Genomic DNA, 17,749 nt, shown 5'->3' on the forward strand with positions numbered 1-17,749 from the left:
TGAAGGAAATATGCATTCTTCTCTAAAGCTTATTAATGTATATTTTTTCTTCTTGTTTTTTTCTTCTTCTTTTTGTTCTAAAGCTAAAGATATATATTGTATGTCCCAGTCATGAGAAATAAAGAGATAGGAACACAGAGAGAAAGAGAGAAGGAAATAAAAGGATATATATATATATATATATATATATATATATATATATAAGCAAGATCGAGAGGAAAAGAAAAATAAAAATAAAAGGGAAGAGAGAAAGGAAGACATGAAAAGGAAATAGGCAGGGTTAAAAAAGATAAATGTGAGTTCGAAGTGATGGGTGCTATCGATAGAGAACGAAGGGGAGGGGGAGGGGGATGGGGGTGTTTGGGAGGTGCAAGAGATTATGTATTTTGAGGGGGGAAATGAGTGTTGTATGTTTATATATCATACATATATTTACGGATCCGGGCCAACTCGGACCAGGGGACAACTTGGCCCAGCTGCAAAAACGGTAATTTTTTGTCATTTTACCCTAACTCTAACCCTTACTCTAACCCTAACCCCAACCCCAAACCTAAACATGCAAAAAATGACCGTTTTTGCAGCTGGGCCGAGTTGTCCCCTGGCCCGAGTTAGCCTGACTCCATATTTACACATGTGAACAGATTCTTTATAGAAACGGAAAGGAAAGGGATTCTTATTCTGAGATTTTTAATCATGCAGAAATGGCTTACACATTTGAGTAGGAAAAGTGCATGGACCCGAATAAGCTGTGACTGAATCGGCGGGGCTATATAAAACATCAAAGTAGGGTCCCCCCCCCCCCCCCGAAATATCCCTGTAACGGATCGTCAAATGTTATCTCCTTTAAAACCTGTTTTCTTTCTATTTTCTTACAGCTTTTTAACATATTCTGGTATTTCAAAGCGTTCGCGCGCGCCCACATGAAGCTAGCCAAGTTGCGAAACCGCCTTGGCACGGCGTTTATAAAGTGCTAATTTTTTTTGTTTTGTAATATTCTTTATTGTATTCACTCAATATATAATATTAATTCATACAAATTGTAATATATAACATATTGGAACCAATTACAGAGTACAAAATACAGTAATCTCAATTATATTGAATGAATTAATATTGTTATAACCCCCCCCCCCCCCCCCCTCTATATTTTGTTCTGTAGTACTAGTATCTCTATTACATATTATAATTTATAACATATTGGAACAAAGTACAGACTACAATCAACTTAGTTATATCGAATGAATAAAGTTTGTTATATCCCCTACCCCGTTAAAAACAAAACCAACAACAAACACAAAACAAAAACAGAAAACGAAAACAAACAACAAAAAACAAAAACAAAAAACAAAAACAAAAAACAAAAACAAAAACAAAAACAAAAACAAAAACAAAAACAAACAAAAAAACGAAACAAAAAGACGTGGGCAGTCTATGGCAGCCGAGACCGGCTAATGCGCTATGCTACCGCTATCGATATCACGATCACCACGACAACAGGACGCTGCTAGCTGCTCGACCTCCCGATCCCGTCAAGCTAATCAAGGTCAAATTACCCCCTTTTCTTCAAGAGAATAGGATGGAATTTCTGTGTAAGTTTCTTAAAATTAAAAATGAACTTAACTAGTTCTCGTATTTTTGTGATCCATTACCAGGATGGGATACAATTTCCAGCTTAAAGTTGCTCTTGTTATACCGTGTGTTCCCACCTGTTTAGTTTTATGTTGTGGAGTGTGAGGACCTGTGGCAGTCTAGTCGGCTGTGCCCACACAGTCTAGGTCTAGATCTAGTCTAGATCTAGTCATATCTGCATTACTATCCTGGCTGTGTATTAAAAGCTTTATTGATTCTCAACATTTCAAACACCACTGTACAAAACTCAACTGATTTCACTCAAAATCTGTACTTTAGTGACGATTGATCTTGATGACACCTAACGTTAACTGTTAGTAGTGACTTAGATCTAGAGTAAAGCCGGAGCCGGTAATCGGCCAGCTCCAGTTTTCGGCCGATTGGTTGGATGCAAGGTAAAATCACTCTAAAATACATCGCATAATAGCATAACACATATCCCACACATACCATACCATGCCAGTGTCACTGAAGAACCACATTTGCAATGGAAAATATATCCTAAAATATCACATTTTAGCGATGTAATCGCCGGTCCCGCTACCCAAATCTGAAAAATCGAGTATCTTACGCGTGTCTGTAAGAAATATGGGTACCATAAAATGAGCTTTATTTCAAGTATTTTTCAGATTTAGAGCCCGATTTTGTGCTAGTCGCAAGCTCAAAAGTATCTCATCGCATGTATTAAATCAATGCAGCCGCACACCGCGACGCACACACGATATCTCTGTCTAATTCAGATTCCAACTTCCGATCACCGCTGTGCCTGTCTTCGGCCAGGCGAGCACCAGGGAGCTCCGGCGTGGAATACCTGCTCCGCCCGCTTGTGCTGTACATCAGCGCGGAAACGCACGGCGCGCGCGAGCGCTTCCTATTGACTTTGTACATGCGGCCGTAAACTGAAACGCTCGGCCGATAACCGGCTCCAAAACAGTGAAAATTGAAATGAATATTGTCATGGCAATTTGTGATTTTTTTCTGGGATTCTTTTTTCGTTTAAATAATAATAATATTTGCTTCATGATTTGAACAAGAAATGATAATAAATAGGAAGTAAAGAGTCCTAAAAATAGGATTTTGTCTTAAGTGGCCGAAAATGGGCTCCTTTACTCTAGAATCTATTGACCTAAATTAGCAGACCTAAAGTACAATTTTTTTTCTCAACTTTCCGATGACGTTAGAATAGAAAGATTGGCGCTTGTTTAGAAAGGTATCCAAAATTTGACCCGTAACTCCGGCATGGAGATACCCTACTAAAACATACCCAAAATGAAGTAAATATTCATTCAATGTCCAAGACCAAGTAGATCTAAAGTCAGATCATGAGTTAAAAGTCGTTATGTACCTTGCCTGTTTCGTGTCAATTTTCTTGTTATTTTTGGAGTATTTTTCTATTAGTTGTCATGATTGTAATTTAATTGAGAATTTACAAGTAATTGAGAATGAGAATTGATTTTAATTTGTATTGTATTTGTAATTTTTTAAGAAGTTTGGACTTATTAAGTTTTAGTCTAATTTACTAGTCTTTTCTGACACAAAAAAATATTTGCGGAAGTCTAGAAACACTAGTAGTAGTCTACTAGTAGTAGTCTACATGAACTGTATAATTATGATGTTTGCTGCTGCTGCTAATTGTGCTAAATTACTAGATAGATCTATCTACCATGATTTTAACTTGGAACTCCAACTCACAGTTTTCATCTTTACTTTAATTCGCATCAAATTATTACCATTATTAATTGATTTATTTTTATACTTTAGATAAGACAAATACATCCATCATTCTTTAACTGCTTCATAAGAAAAAAAAGGAAAAGAAAAATGGAGCATGCACTGACGAAGCAGAGCACCCTTCCTGCAGAGCCTTTACCAGGAACAAAGAGCTTACGCTCAGGTAGCATAGGTAGCCTTGGAACAGAACTCACTGCCGGTACTAAGAGCTTACACATCTTAGATGATGCTGAGCGAAAAGATAAGGAAGAGCAGGAACTGAATGAGAAAGTGGAAGCACTCTTACTAGACAAAGTTAAGAAAGGAGATCCAGTCGCCACCTTTCAGCTTGCTCAATTCTACTTTGAACAGGTGAGAAACGTAAACAGTATACTGACTCCTTTTTACTTTCTTTCTTTTTAATTTAAGTAACTATATCAACTTACTCTCGAGAGTGACATGTGAATAACAAAATTACTTTTCTGCTTTGGTATCATTTGTGGTATTAATAATAATAATAATAATAATAATAATAATACATAAGATTTATAAGGCGCCAAATCCACTTGACAGTCAAATGCTCAAGGCGCAGCTAAGTGTTTGTGAACAAAAATTTATCAATGCTATTGTGATTTATCAAAAATTCAATAGATTAGATAATCATTGAGGTGATTACTCGTGGCCTCTTCAACTACTCCTGGGGGGTGTTTCACAAAGACTGAGATCGACTATAAGTTGAACTTAACTACGGCAGGCTGTTCGTGCCACTGGTTGCTCTCACCATTGGTTTCTCAATTATGATCTTTAGATGATGTTTTTTCCTTCAATAATGAACTATCAAAAAAGGTAAATTCTGAAGATTTGTGACCATGATTTGTTCGTTCCTTGAGAAACCAATGCCAGGAATGGTTAGAGGAACTAGTGGCATGAAAGGTCTGTTATAGTTAAGTTCAACTTAAAGTTGATCTTAGTCTTTGTGAAACACTCCCCTGGATGTATTGTGATGATAACAAATACTACTTATATCTGCTGAAGATGTTTAATGAGAATGTACTGGTCTTTATGACAAAAGGTAGTGTAATATAATTAGTAACGATTTCAATTCAAAACAAAAGACAATTTGAATTTATTTGTCATATATCGTGGAAATTGTTAATTTTTTCTCCTGTATTTTGATTTACATTGATTTTTACAGGAAAGATACAAAGAGGCTAAGAAGTACTTCTATGACATTAGAGAGAATGATCTACAGGCGCAATACCAGCTGGGCATCATTTACTTTGATGGAATTGGAACGGAGAAAGACATGGTAAAGCTGTTCTAACGTTGCACACAGATGTACATGTAGAATGTCACTTGTTCAAAACTTATACATTCTCTTTATTTGGTCCTAATGTTACACCATTTTCAATATCATATTGATAAAAGATTTGGTAATGCTAGAAAGGCAGTGATAAATGTTTCTTGAAATTGTTTTTCATGACAAGGAAATTAATCATGGTAAAACGTTATAGTTGATTAAAGAAAAATTCAATTGGCCTATTGCTTAACGAGTGAGATTAATAACATGTATATACGTGTTGGTCCTTCTCCCTCCATCCCCCTCATATTATACATTTGTATATTTTATTCTCTTCTAAAAAAATATATAAAAATAGAAAGAAATATCAAGTTATGAAGTATTTTCCTTTAGACTGTTTGGTCTGAAACTAAAACATTTCTCTCTATGTCATTCTTATAGGTCATTCTCATTTTAAGTTGTAAATTGCGTTAGACCTGGTCTATGCATTTGTCTGATTTTTTTACCAAGTTAGTCAATGTATTTTTTATGACATGAAGAATGTGATGCATATCTATATTTATATTTTAATATCTCTAATGTTCACCTTATAATATTCATATTTGTCTTGCAATGTATCTTTGTATTTTATCAACATGTACATAATTGTTTTCCCTCTCTGTCCATCTGTCCCCTTTCTCCCCTCTCTCTCTCTCTCTCTCTCTCTCTCTTTCTCTCTCTCTTTCTCTTTTTCTTTCTCTCTCTCCTGCTTTCCCATCTCTCTTTCTTTTTAACTCAAATTTTTAAATTGAAATATTGTATAAGATTAATGGTATATAGTATATACACGCTCTTCATAATTATGTAGATTGTAGTGTGACATCTTGAAATGTATACTTGCTTTTTTCCAGCAATTTACTCATGTGCAATTCAGTTACTTTTTACTGTGATATCACTCGAAATGTATAATTGTCTTCATCATCAATGTTTTATTCTTGCACAATTCAGTTACTTGTAACTGCGATACATGGAAATGAATCAATAAATACCATTTATCTATCATCTATCTATCTATCTAATCTTATTTTTTCATTTTTAAAAAAACTTTTCAGAAAAGGGGTTTTGAGTACATGAAGGATGTGGCAGACTCGGATGCTAAATGGGCTCAGCATCTGTTACCATTTGCTCAGTACAACATAGGACGTGCGTATTTTGAGGGTTGTGGTGTCAAGCAATCAGACCGTGAAGCAGAGAGGTATTGGATCCTAGCAGCAGACGATGGGAATCCTAAAGCAAGTATCAAGGCTCAAACAGCTCTAGGAATGCTTTACTGCAGAGATGACACAAGAGATCTTAAAAAGGTGATATGCATGGCAATTTACACCCAAAAAAATGACCCAGCCATTTAGTCATGAGTTTTTATTTTTTAATTTCCTTTTATTTATCTCTCAAAGCAAGGGGATAATCAAATGGTGATTGAATAATTCAATATTAAAAAAGAGGAATGCTGCCATCTTACATCTAAATATACTCAGTTGTGATTTTGAACCATTGAAGGTTTCACAATGTTTTTGTTCTCTTTCACATAGTATTCACTGTGATAGATTTAATTCGACAATATTGGTAAAATGGTATAAGCAACAAAACACATATACTTTTAACATTGCCATTATATGAAAATAATCAGGATTGCCAGCCTTGAAGTATAGAAAACTGCTTAGGTGACCAACTTTATCTCAAAATATAGAGAATGCTGCACATTCCACTAATTTCATATAAAATGAGAAACCCTACATTAATTGTGTGCAATGTAATTGTCCCTTCCATGTAGGCAAGAAAGGCATGACGTTTAAGCTGCCTCAAAATATTTAAAGTGGTCTGTAGATCTGGGGCTATGGTTAATTTTAGCCCTTCAGATTGATTTTATTGGCCCTTTACGTCAGTGAGATGGGTTTTTTTTTTCTTTCTTTTTTTCCATTTTCTTATAGAGAATGCTTTTAGAATTTGATATGCCTTGAACAAATTTTTTTTTAAAGTCTATCTTAGAAGTACTAAACTGCAAAATACCCTTGATTTCAGAATTTCTTATGAATTATTTTTCCTGAGGTATTGTTTAGATCATATTCTATATGATTCATATCTTCATATCATTATGTGAAATAACTTTATCAAAATAATTACAATTTCATACCACAGTTATTTTGAAGAAAAAAAAGTCACCTTTTTTCAGTTCCCCTTTTGACTCCATGATTCCATAACATCCGTCCAAGATTGCTCTAGTTTCAATAGTTTACGGTTGTAATCCTGAAAAGTATATCAGGATCAATCTGTCGGTCATCAATGAATCATGTATGCTAGACCACAAGGTCTAAGTTAACAATTTGTATAAAGTGTTTTATTGTCATGTTAAGGGTCCTTTGCAATTCTATAGCAACCATTAGTCCGTAGCAACCATTAATAAGAAGGATCAATGGAGATTGATTGTTATTTGATTTGGTTTCACTTTCCAAGGCTTTCTTCTGGCATTCTGAAGCGACTGGAAACGGGAGTCTAGAATCACAAGGTACAGTATTTTTTTTTTCTTTCTTCTTGCCCTTTAGATTCCCTTTTCTTTTGTTTTTCTTTCATCTGCTACTGTTATTTCTGTCTTTACCATTTTTATTTTGTACAATGCTAGTAAAGAAGCAATACCAAGAAGTGCTTGATATCACAAGAACTCTTGTATGCCTAGATATTTTTGTATGACAGAAAAAATGAAACTTGCAGATAAAAGAGGAAAAGGACCTTGACAAGTAACTGTTATGTGATCTATATATTTTTGTTGTTGTTGTTTGTTTCACAAGTTTCCCTTGAGTATTTGCTTTCAAGTGGATTCTTACAGATCTCAGATATTATTATTATTATCATTGAAGCAGAACTGCACTACTTGTAGCTACTTGCGCCCTCTATACAGCCATCAATGCCTAAGCGGTACCCATTGATCTCCCATGATGCCCTTTTTCTTATGTTAATTGAGAGCGGATGTGATGAGATATAACCACCTGCCAGTGACCTCGCAGGAAGGTATAATCCCTCCATGCCAAACTGGTGCAGAGGGGCTTTAAAGAGTATTGATGTATATGATAAGAATAAATCTAAATATCTAACAGCCAGGTATTAATTTCCATTACATGTACGTTCCCTACCTGTAGGTGCTTGAGAAATTGCTCCAAATTGAGAACACGATTAGTTACTTTCCCTGAACGGGAATGGTTGAAATCTTCATCTTCAGTTTCATTTCTCTTGTTTTGCTCATTGTGTAATCAGGCCCCCAAATAGGGGGTGATGACAGCTATGGACTTGGTATAAAAAAGAATTGAATGTGAATTTTCTTGCAAGATCAAAAGTAAAAATGATAGTTATTAAAAGCCACTTGACAATAGTTTTCACACAAAAATTCACATTTTCCAATTGGTTCCGCCAATATCATAACAAGGGTTATTCCATTGCAATTGCATCATTGCACTTTTTTCATCCAAAACAGAGCTTAAGATCCTTGAGGACCTTGACATGAGTTCTAAATAAAAGTTTTTTTTTTAAATGGGTTAAAGAATTCTAAATAAAGTTAACCTAGGGAAATAATGGATTTCATTGCTCAATAAATTGATGGAATTCATCATCTAAAACTATTCTTGATGTGATTGTAAAGAGTAGACAGGATGTTACTTTCTTTCAAACCTAGCCATTAGAGATGTCATTGTTTACTATTATGTATTATGCCTGCATGCAATATTATTTTCCAACGAAATTTGATTTTTATCAAATCCTGCTTTCATTATAAGTGGGCCTTTTTTAGTGTTATGCATTTGAACACAATTTTCCCAGGTTCTTCCTTTCTTAATTTCATACATTTTTTAATATTTTCCCCTACCAATTGCCAATTATTGGGTACTTTCTCACAAGATTATAGTAGTTATAGCAAAACAAGAAATATATACAGGTACATCTATTATGATAATTTTCCAAATATGAAAAAAGGGAATTTGTTCTCACAATTATTGTGATGCTTGCACCTTGTAATATGACATATACAAGGAAAATACATTGCATAAGACCTGGGATTGATAAATGTTAATGTGTCATCAATGTGTAAACAGATAGGAAAGATTAAATGCTTTCATGCCATGCACGGCATATTCCACCCAAGAATGAATTCGGATTAAGAATTTAATGTTTGTCTGTACTTTAAATGGAAACAGATACAAAATCACTGTGGAATTTACTCCAGCATAAGATATATGCTTTAAAGCTCATCTGTACTAGTTTACAGGAGGGATTTATACCGCTCTGCAAGGTCGGTCACTGGACAGGTGGTTATCTCATCAACTCAGCTCTCAGTTAACATAAGAAAAAGAGGATCATCGGGGACCAATGGTCACCGATTAGGCATTGTTTATTATATAGAGGGCGCAGGTAGCTACAAGTAGTGCAGTGGGCCTTTAAACAACAAAAAACAAAGTATGCAGAAATCAAACTTTTACTCTTGAAACTAAGGGGGCACAAAAATAGTTGAACACCTTCTCAGATCAGTCTAGGACATATGTAACACTCCTATTTGTATGGTTAACTCGCAAACACATGATCACTATTTTGATGATCTTCCCTCTGCACAATGACCATATAGCTTCAATTTCAGTTGTGAAGTCCCTCGCAAAGCGGATTCAAAAACAAAACTTGAATTTATTGTTGGCTTGTCAGCTTGACATCATTATAACTACCGTAGCCCAATTTTTCATAAATCCTGAAATAAATTTCCCTCTGCTTGAATACAACCTCTCTATGGAAATTTTAAGAATAATTTTAGATCTCTTTATTTGCATTTCTCTGTTTTGATTCTCTTCATCATCGTTGACTATCTAAATACTGTTCAAGTACCCTTCTTTGGTTGAATGTTTGCCAGGATTAATTCAAATAAATAAAGTGTATGAATTAGTCAGATATAAAGGAATTCTTCAGATTTGTTAAGACTTCAAATGTTTAAGTATTCAAGTCAAAGGAATACTTGGGAATAATTCAAGTTTTACAACTTTTTTGTTTTCCAAAAATTAAAAAAGATGTGACTTAATTGTGACCTTTTGCATATGATCTTATATTGTTCATTAGAAAAAGATTCGGTCTACATACGGTATGCATTTTCATCAAAGTGGCACAATGTCAAAATTCAAATATCATATTAAAAGTATATGAAAGTGAGGTGAAATGTTATGGCAATGGAAGAACAGACTGGATTAAGGCTGCATATTGCTGTAAACTACTAAAGATACACCAAACGCTAATTGGCTTCTACCTCTTCTTCTATTTATGTTTCATAACATAAACAATCGCGTTTAGAAGCTTTTCTAGTGGATCTAGAAAGAAGCAATGATCATCTTACAGATGTGATTTGTAAGAGCTTTAATGGAGGACAAATTGAATTCACATAGGATAGTAGAAATTAATTGCATTCTTTTTAATAGTTGGCAGTTAAATTTTTACAAAGGAGAGCTTTATCGTCAAGTTATGTGTAAGTACAGTATACCCTGTGACTGTTTTATTATGCCTATATGTCTTGATAACGTACTGTAAATTGATCTGATGAAATCAAGAAATAATTTCGCTGCAGTGACATGAGCAAGAAACATTTACAATTTCTGATAGCGTCATTTTATTCACTTAATTGCCATTCCTATAGCCATTAAATATTGTCTGTCCGTCTGTTTTTAGCTCTCTTTCCTTCTAAAATTGTGTTTATATTCTTTTCTTCATTATCTTTTCTCATCCTCTCTACCATTGCCTTTGTATTTATCAGAGTCTGTCTTGCTTTCTCTCTCTCTCTCTCTCTCTACCTTTCTCTCTATGTCTTTTGTAGTCTCTCTCTCTCTCTCTCTCCCTCCCCCTCCCTCTCTCTCTCTCTCTCTCTCTCTTGTCTCTCTCCCACCCCTCTCTCTCTCTCTCTCTCTCTCTCTCTCTCTCTCTCTCTCTCTCTCTTATACCCATGTATGTCTTTCAATGCTACTTTTGTTCATTTCATTTATCTCTCCTTTAATGAACTTTCAACAGGAGCTCTTGGGATTCTGTATGCCACAGGTCAGGGTTGTAAGAAGGACGTAGACTCTGCATTTGAGTGTTTGAAGGAATCTTCCGAACGAGGGAACGTGTATTCCATGGGTCATTTAGTGGCTCACTATTACTCTACCAAGCTCTATACCAAGGCTGCAGAACTAGCTGCAAGGTATGTAGATATTTGCTGTGTGTATACTGGTTAATTATTTGTTTAAGAAGTATGGCGTACAAAAATTGCTGCACACATTAAGTTTGTTTGTACAAGAGAAAGAAAAAAAGAAGACATATAATATGTGTAGAATTTGTTGTAAGTTTCTTGTTCAGTGTTCAGTTGGTTGTGATAATTCACATATCTTTCAAGACATTCCACTCATGGAATCAATTATTGATTGAAAACCAACTAACGGGGAAAAAAGAGAGTATATATTCAACTCCATCTTCATGATTTCAGAAGATGAAAACATTCCTTGATTTCATTAGTTAAGATCCAAAAACAATGGCAAGGAAATACTATCAGGTTTTGACATCTATTCAGATATTATTAATCAATATCATATTTGTTTTTTTTCAAGAGTGTCTAGTGCGATGGCTTTTTTAAATATTTTTTTTTTACCCAGAACACATTTCAGAGTGAATTTACTCTTTCCCAGAACCATTTTCTCACCCCCCCCCCCTCGCGCCCATGGATCAATAATACAATTCATCTATGAATAAATAAAAATAGAACTTGCTTTAATGAATTGATATATGAAATCATACTCTAATCTTACTCCCCGAAACCCCCCACCCGCCAACTCGCTCGGAGCGCCATCATGTACCTCTTTGAGTACCATTACTCTAGCTCCTACTCTTTCCCTGATATCCTGCCATCATTGAGAAGGATATTGGTATTGATTGATTGATAGGGTAACAGACACGCCTGCTCAATAACATTCAAAGATGAATGAATCAAAATTCCCAAACTAAAATATACCAGGATCACACTACATGAAGGGTTAGAATAGAATATTAATCAGAACTTTAAACCCTTGTATCGTTTGTAAAAGTCCAGTTCTAACACCCACCACAAGCCGCACGTAACAGAAGGATTTACTACCAAAACAAACATGCGATACTAAAACCGAGTATAAAGTTTCATTGAAAGAGTGTTTGTGAGCGAGTAGTACTTGGCAGTTGTTGCCGAGTCATTCGCCTAGTATTAATAAGAACACTTTTGATAGCTGTCATTCGGCGACATGGTGAAAGTATTTTTATTGAAACCAAGATTAAACCTACCTTCGTGCGAATCGTGATTCAGAACCTCTTCAAATGTAACCTGGTTCCTAAACTGGGTTCTAAAAATAGACTATTTTCTGAGAACCATACTGATTCATCTATCTTAATTAGAGGTTGAATAAAATGGGAGAGGAATATTAAACTTGAGTTGGGTTTGGTTTGCGGAAGTATTATGCAATTTGAAAACAGGATATATGAACTGAAGCTGTAAAAATTACTTGCATAAGTAAGTAAAGCTACCATCTCATTTATCAAAAATATAATGGGAAAGTAATTGGTCTATCTTTTCTCTTAGTATGATAAGTGTCTTATTATTATTACATGATTAGATGAGAGTTCTAAAGCGCTGTTGATATTGTTTGATAAATGTTCTCTCGTAACCAGTATTTGATAGAGATAATAGCGGAAAATTAACACTGGTAGTATCGAATGAATAGTTTAGCTACCGTCTGGGAAACTGCAGTAATTTGCAATTGGACAAAAGATAACTCTTAGCCGATTGCTTTGGAAAGTGTTTAGTTTTGAACCTAGGTTTACTTTTTACTGGTTAAACCCAATCCTCTACTATTTTCCCACACCGAGGTGTAGCCAGAGATTTGACAGAGTTAGAATTTGAAATTTAGTTTTTGTTTTTTTCTCTGTGAAAATATTTGTTTAGTTAAGATTGCGGCAGCTCCTTGTATTATCAAATACGATTCCCACATACATGTTTTATATTATCGTAGAAGGAAAAAAGTTATCTGTATCTAAAATCAACATGGAATTTGTGACCCGTTGGCTCTCAATTACAAATAGAGATAAATTCTTACTGTTTTGTTCTAGATCTAAACTGAATATTCAAGAATACTCTATCAGACTAAACCTTCCTGTTGTCTGCTCCTCATACAGATTGTCCCAGGTTGATAACTTTGAGGAGCTCAGTAAAGCTACAGACTGTCTACCGGTATTCGTTGCTAAAGGCGTGGCCATGGCATGTTTCTACTACGCTAGGTGTCTTCATCTAGGTCATGGGGTCAAGAAAGACAAAGACCTTGCACAACATTACTACTCTAGAGTAAGAATAATAATAATATTATGTTTTTATATAGCGCACAATACACCGATCCAACGATGTGCCTAAGTACTTTACAGATATATTATTACCCCAGTCATCGGATTCAGGCTTACTCGCACAAAATGTGTGCACATTTTCCACTCCCTGGGGAGCATTCCAGCTAGTCGCCATTTTACAAGCGCACACTTGCTCGTCCAACCACATGAACTTTCGCATCCTACCGGGTACCCATTTAACACCTGGGTGGAGAGTAGCAAGTGCAGGTAAATATCTTGCCAAAGGATGTTAGTGTCGTGTCGGGATTTGAACCCTCGACCTTCGCATCTCCAGTCAAGCACCTTAAACCACACGACCACGACACTCCCATGTTAGATTGCTTACATTGGATTCATAACAATATTTTCTTACCTCTTGTTTTTAATTTTTTTCTCTCCCTACTATCTTTTCTCCCATATCTCTTATCAGTGCTCATCATTAATAAAAAAAATGAAAGTAATATGTGGGCATTGGAAGCCCTTTTTCCCAAAAATGTTAGCCCCTGCAATTAAATTAAGTTGTTTGGTTTTGTTTATTTAGTTTATGAAATTGTTAAATAAACCCCAAATGTGAATTGTTGAAGAAGAACAAAATTCCTTCAAAAGTGGAGGAAAGATGAAGTGAAAGTGGACAAGTGACTTATGTCTTCTTGTTGAATAAATAACTGATTTTTTATGTTTATTTCATTGCTGTAACTCGTATGTGATCTCTAAACCTGAATAAGTATGTTGTCTATACATGTAAATCGAAACAACCATTATGATATCTCCTCCACATTCCACACTTGACATGACTGTATACCGGTATGCACATTGCTCTTCTGCTTCCTGACTTGTTCTGCTTTTCTCTCTCATTTTGGAGTCATTTTGTTTTGTCCCATTCACTTTTTATTTGAAATTCTTCACTGAAATCTATTCATCAACAGTAATGGTACCGTACCTTTCTATTAAAAGTTTTTTAATATCTTTAACTAGTAAAAGTTTTTTTCCTAAATGTTTAACTTTCAACACTTAATACATTTCTCCGGTTCTGTTTTTTCTTCCATTTTCATTTATTTTTCAGGCTTATCAGTTTGATGGAGCAACCACTCAGAGGCTACAGAACATGGTTACACATGGACAAATATAAACACAATTGGTATATTATCATCTTGATCAAAGATATACATTTTCAATGCCTTTATAGTTACGGATTGAGCACAGAAGCATGAACAAATGTTCTAAAGATCAAATCAATAAAACGAACAAAGCAATAATGCTATCAAGTTGTATATTAAGTGTACCTCATTACTGCCATATAATAATGCCTCATGTAGTGAAAAGGACTGGTTCTTTGAAACATTTAAAATGAAATGATGTTGAATTAGGTCCAAAGTCACATTCAAACAAATGACAATGAAAATCTATACTGAGTGAAGTGTGTCTCACAAAAGAATATATTTATGTGATTTAGGCATGTTTTACTTTTTATTTTCTCAATTTTTGTCTAACAGACATAGAAAGCAAGATACATGTATCATAAGAACATATTCTTTTTCATAAGAAATACTGTTAGTTATTTTGATTCAAACTGACCTTTATATTTTCTTAACAACTTGAGAAGATTTGTAGAATTAAAATACAAGAGGCGTTCAATAATGTTCAATAGCATTTGTAATATCTTTCCATCAAAACATAGAACCTACCTTATAAAATATTAATTTGTATGATTTATTGTCCTTTGCTCAAGTTGACTGTAAATATTATATATTTATTATTCCCAGGGCATTATGTCATCTGCTTAAAGAAGGCTATAATGGTCAATTGTGATTTAAGCTTCATTTTCATTTGACAAAGAGTGTTAAGCTCTTTCTAGTCATGAACACAGCAAAGCAGACTTCAAAATTTTGTGGGATTGTTAACTTTACTTTCCTTTACTCCTACTAGTGTGATGAAATGTGCAAAGCTTTAGTTCCATGGTGTCTTATTCAGTCTAATAGGCTTCTTGTCTCACTGGCTTTCCACCTGCTTGTAGAAATCTTCTTATTCTGTATAGTCTCTTGAACGCACTAGCCTTTCTATATATCTAAATTATATTGGGATATACATTGAAGTAAAAGTGTTGTATATAGAAACATTGTTATAAACTACATGTATAATGTGCCTTTGACTTTAATTTCACACTCGTACACTACCAAAGTACATGCCAGTAGGCTGTGAACAAAATGTGCCTTTCAGAGTTTCTTCTGTAGTGCCTTGATTTATGATTGTATTATTTTTTCACACTTTCTCCAAATTATCCTTTTTATGGATATGTTTACTATGTATTTGGACTGTCAAATTTCTACTGAATTCTTCAAATTGTACATAGATTTATTATTTAAAAAGATACTTCAATATGAATATGTTGTTTTAAGAATGCAATAATGTTGAGTTTATTAAAGTGAAGTTGACAAATATGAACAATGAAGGGAGTTAAATATTATTTCTTACAGAGGTAAAAAAAGAGTCTATTAAAATAATGACTGAATTGATTCTGATGAATGTAATCAACAGGGAAATGGTCTAATAAGGTATAGCCATTACAATTTAGAGTACTTCAGATGTACTGAAAAATTGAATAGACTATTTAATCCAAATTATTTTTTTAATTGAATGAGTACATCGTTCAAATGTATCTATATATTGTTCAGCATAAAAAGATCTTGATAACATTTAAATGATTTTTTTAATTTTGTTTATTTGCCTCGATCAGTACGGCTTATTTAGCGATGATGATGACTGTGAATTATGATGGTAATGGTGAAGATGATGCTGGTGGTGGTGATGATAGTGATGAAGATGATGATATTGCTGATTAGGATGGTGATGATGATGATGATAGTGGTGATGGTGATGAGGAAGATAATGGTGATGATGATGATAGTGATGAAGATGATGATGGTGGTGATGATAGTGATGAAGATGAAGATATTGCTGATTAGGGTGGTGGTGATGATGACAATGATGGTGATGATATTGCTGATTAGGATGGTGGTGATGATGATGATAGTGGTGATGGTGATGAGGAAGATAATGGTGATGATGATGATGATGATGATAGTGATGAAGATGATGCTGGTGGTGGTGATGATAGTGATGAAGATGATGATATTGCTGATTAGGATGGTGGTGATGATGATGATAGTGGTGATGGTGATGAGGAAGATAATGGTGATGATGATGATGATGATGATAGTGATGAAGATGATGATGGTGGTGATGATAGTGATGAAGATGAAGATATTGCTGATTAGGATGGTGGTGATGATGACAATGATAGTGGTGATAAGGAGGAGGAGGATAATGGTGATGATGATGGTGGTGATAATGATGAAGATGTTGATGGTGGTGATGATAGTGATGAATATGATGATACTGGTGATGATCTTGATGATGATGATGATGATACTGGTGATGATCTTGATGATGATCTTGATGGTGATGATAAAAATGATGTTGATGATAGGTCCTTTGTGGGCAGTGGTGATGGCAATGGCATTGGGGATGATGAAAGTGTTGATAGTCAGATGAGGAGGGGGAGGATAATGGTGATAGTGGTAGTGGTGGTGATGATGATAGCAATGAAACTATGGTGATATATCTTCCTCTTCCCCTATCGCTTCCTTTCTATCACTCCATTTTCCTCTCTTTTAATATATCTTCCACTCTATCCCTTTCTCTTACTCATATTCTTTTAAACTCTGATTCTCGCTCTCTACTTTCCGACTACCCTCTTATTTTTAAACAATGTGTCTTTCGATCTGTCTATCTGTACATGCTTTTCTGTCCCGCTCTTCTCTCTCTGTTTTTCTCTCTCTCTCTCTCTTTGTCTCTCTCTCTCTCTCTCTCTCTATACACTGTTGGTCATAATGGTGGACATGTGGGCATGCCTTGACCCATAATGCATTGCCCTCAGAGGAATTTGTTATGTTGGGGACCGGGGGAAATGCAATAAATTATTGATAATTTATTGCATTTTCTTTGTTTTTTGGTATTTGTGGGGGCGGCGACGTACCCTAGCCCCGGCTGCGTACAGTCATGATTCAGTGGCTAAGCAATGGCCTCGTTACTGTGAGCCCCCAGGATCAAAACCGTGTCGATATGCTTTATTAGTGCCCTTTTATGAGGCATTATTCCTCATTAATGTCAGTTATGACTTAAGGACGTAGGTCCCCTTGTAGATTAGCATAGTAGCATACACATGCTTTAGCAGTCACGCAAAACAAACACTCACAAATTATAATTTAATAAAATCTGAGAATGTATACTATTATCTAAATCATTGTTAAAATCTTTCCATAAATCGGGGTAAAACAAAATTATTCCACCATTATGACCAACAGTGTATATACAATCTCTCTTTCTCTCTCTCTCTCTCTCTCCCCTAACTCTCCCCCTCTCTCCCCTAACTCTCCCCCTCTCTCCCTCTATCTTTTGCACGCTTTGATGTTGAGTGATTAACCCAAGGCTGAGAGGGCATCCGTCGCCCCTAGCCATATCATTACTCTCTCTTATTCATCGCTTTGGTTCTGTGTTAAACTGCTTAACTATTTAACCCTATTTAGCCCGGGCTATAGCCCGGGGGGGGGGGGGGGGCTTCTAAGGCCTCCGTAATTTCGATATTGCTATTCATAGACTACCTAGTCCTTAAACCTCGATACTTGA

At 35.1% G+C, this 17,749-nt stretch overlaps 1 protein-coding gene across 1 annotated transcript; it reads left to right on the top strand.

The window, feature by feature from the left end:
• The first annotated feature begins 1,463 nt into the window (after positions 1 to 1,463).
• Positions 1,464 to 15,762, top strand: LOC592640 (LRP2-binding protein). Its single transcript, XM_011684871.2, has 8 exons — positions 1,464 to 1,589; positions 3,391 to 3,711; positions 4,535 to 4,648; positions 5,731 to 5,979; positions 7,130 to 7,181; positions 10,697 to 10,868; positions 12,863 to 13,028; positions 14,127 to 15,762. Exons 2-8 carry the CDS (start codon positions 3,451 to 3,453, stop codon positions 14,190 to 14,192), a joined length of 1,080 nt encoding a protein of 359 aa, XP_011683173.1. The 5' UTR covers positions 1,464 to 1,589; positions 3,391 to 3,450; the 3' UTR covers positions 14,193 to 15,762.
• The last annotated feature ends 1,987 nt before the right edge of the window (positions 15,763 to 17,749 follow it).

This window comes from Strongylocentrotus purpuratus, unplaced genomic scaffold (genome assembly GCF_000002235.5).
Source record: "Strongylocentrotus purpuratus isolate Spur 01 unplaced genomic scaffold, Spur_5.0 spur5_scaffold_15, whole genome shotgun sequence".
In the NCBI taxonomy this organism is placed as follows: domain Eukaryota; kingdom Metazoa; phylum Echinodermata; class Echinoidea; order Camarodonta; family Strongylocentrotidae; genus Strongylocentrotus; species Strongylocentrotus purpuratus.

Excerpts from the sequence above, each read along its gene's own strand:
- LOC592640 (XM_011684871.2), top strand. The coding sequence starts at position 3,451 with ATGGAGCATGCACTGACGAAGCAGAGCACCCTTCCTGCAGAGCCTTTA. Across the intron at positions 5,980-7,129 it reads ACACAAGAGATCTTAAAAAG|GCTTTCTTCTGGCATTCTGA; the intron begins GTGATATGCATG and ends TCACTTTCCAAG. Across the intron at positions 10,869-12,862 it reads GCTGCAGAACTAGCTGCAAG|ATTGTCCCAGGTTGATAACT; the intron begins GTATGTAGATAT and ends CTCCTCATACAG.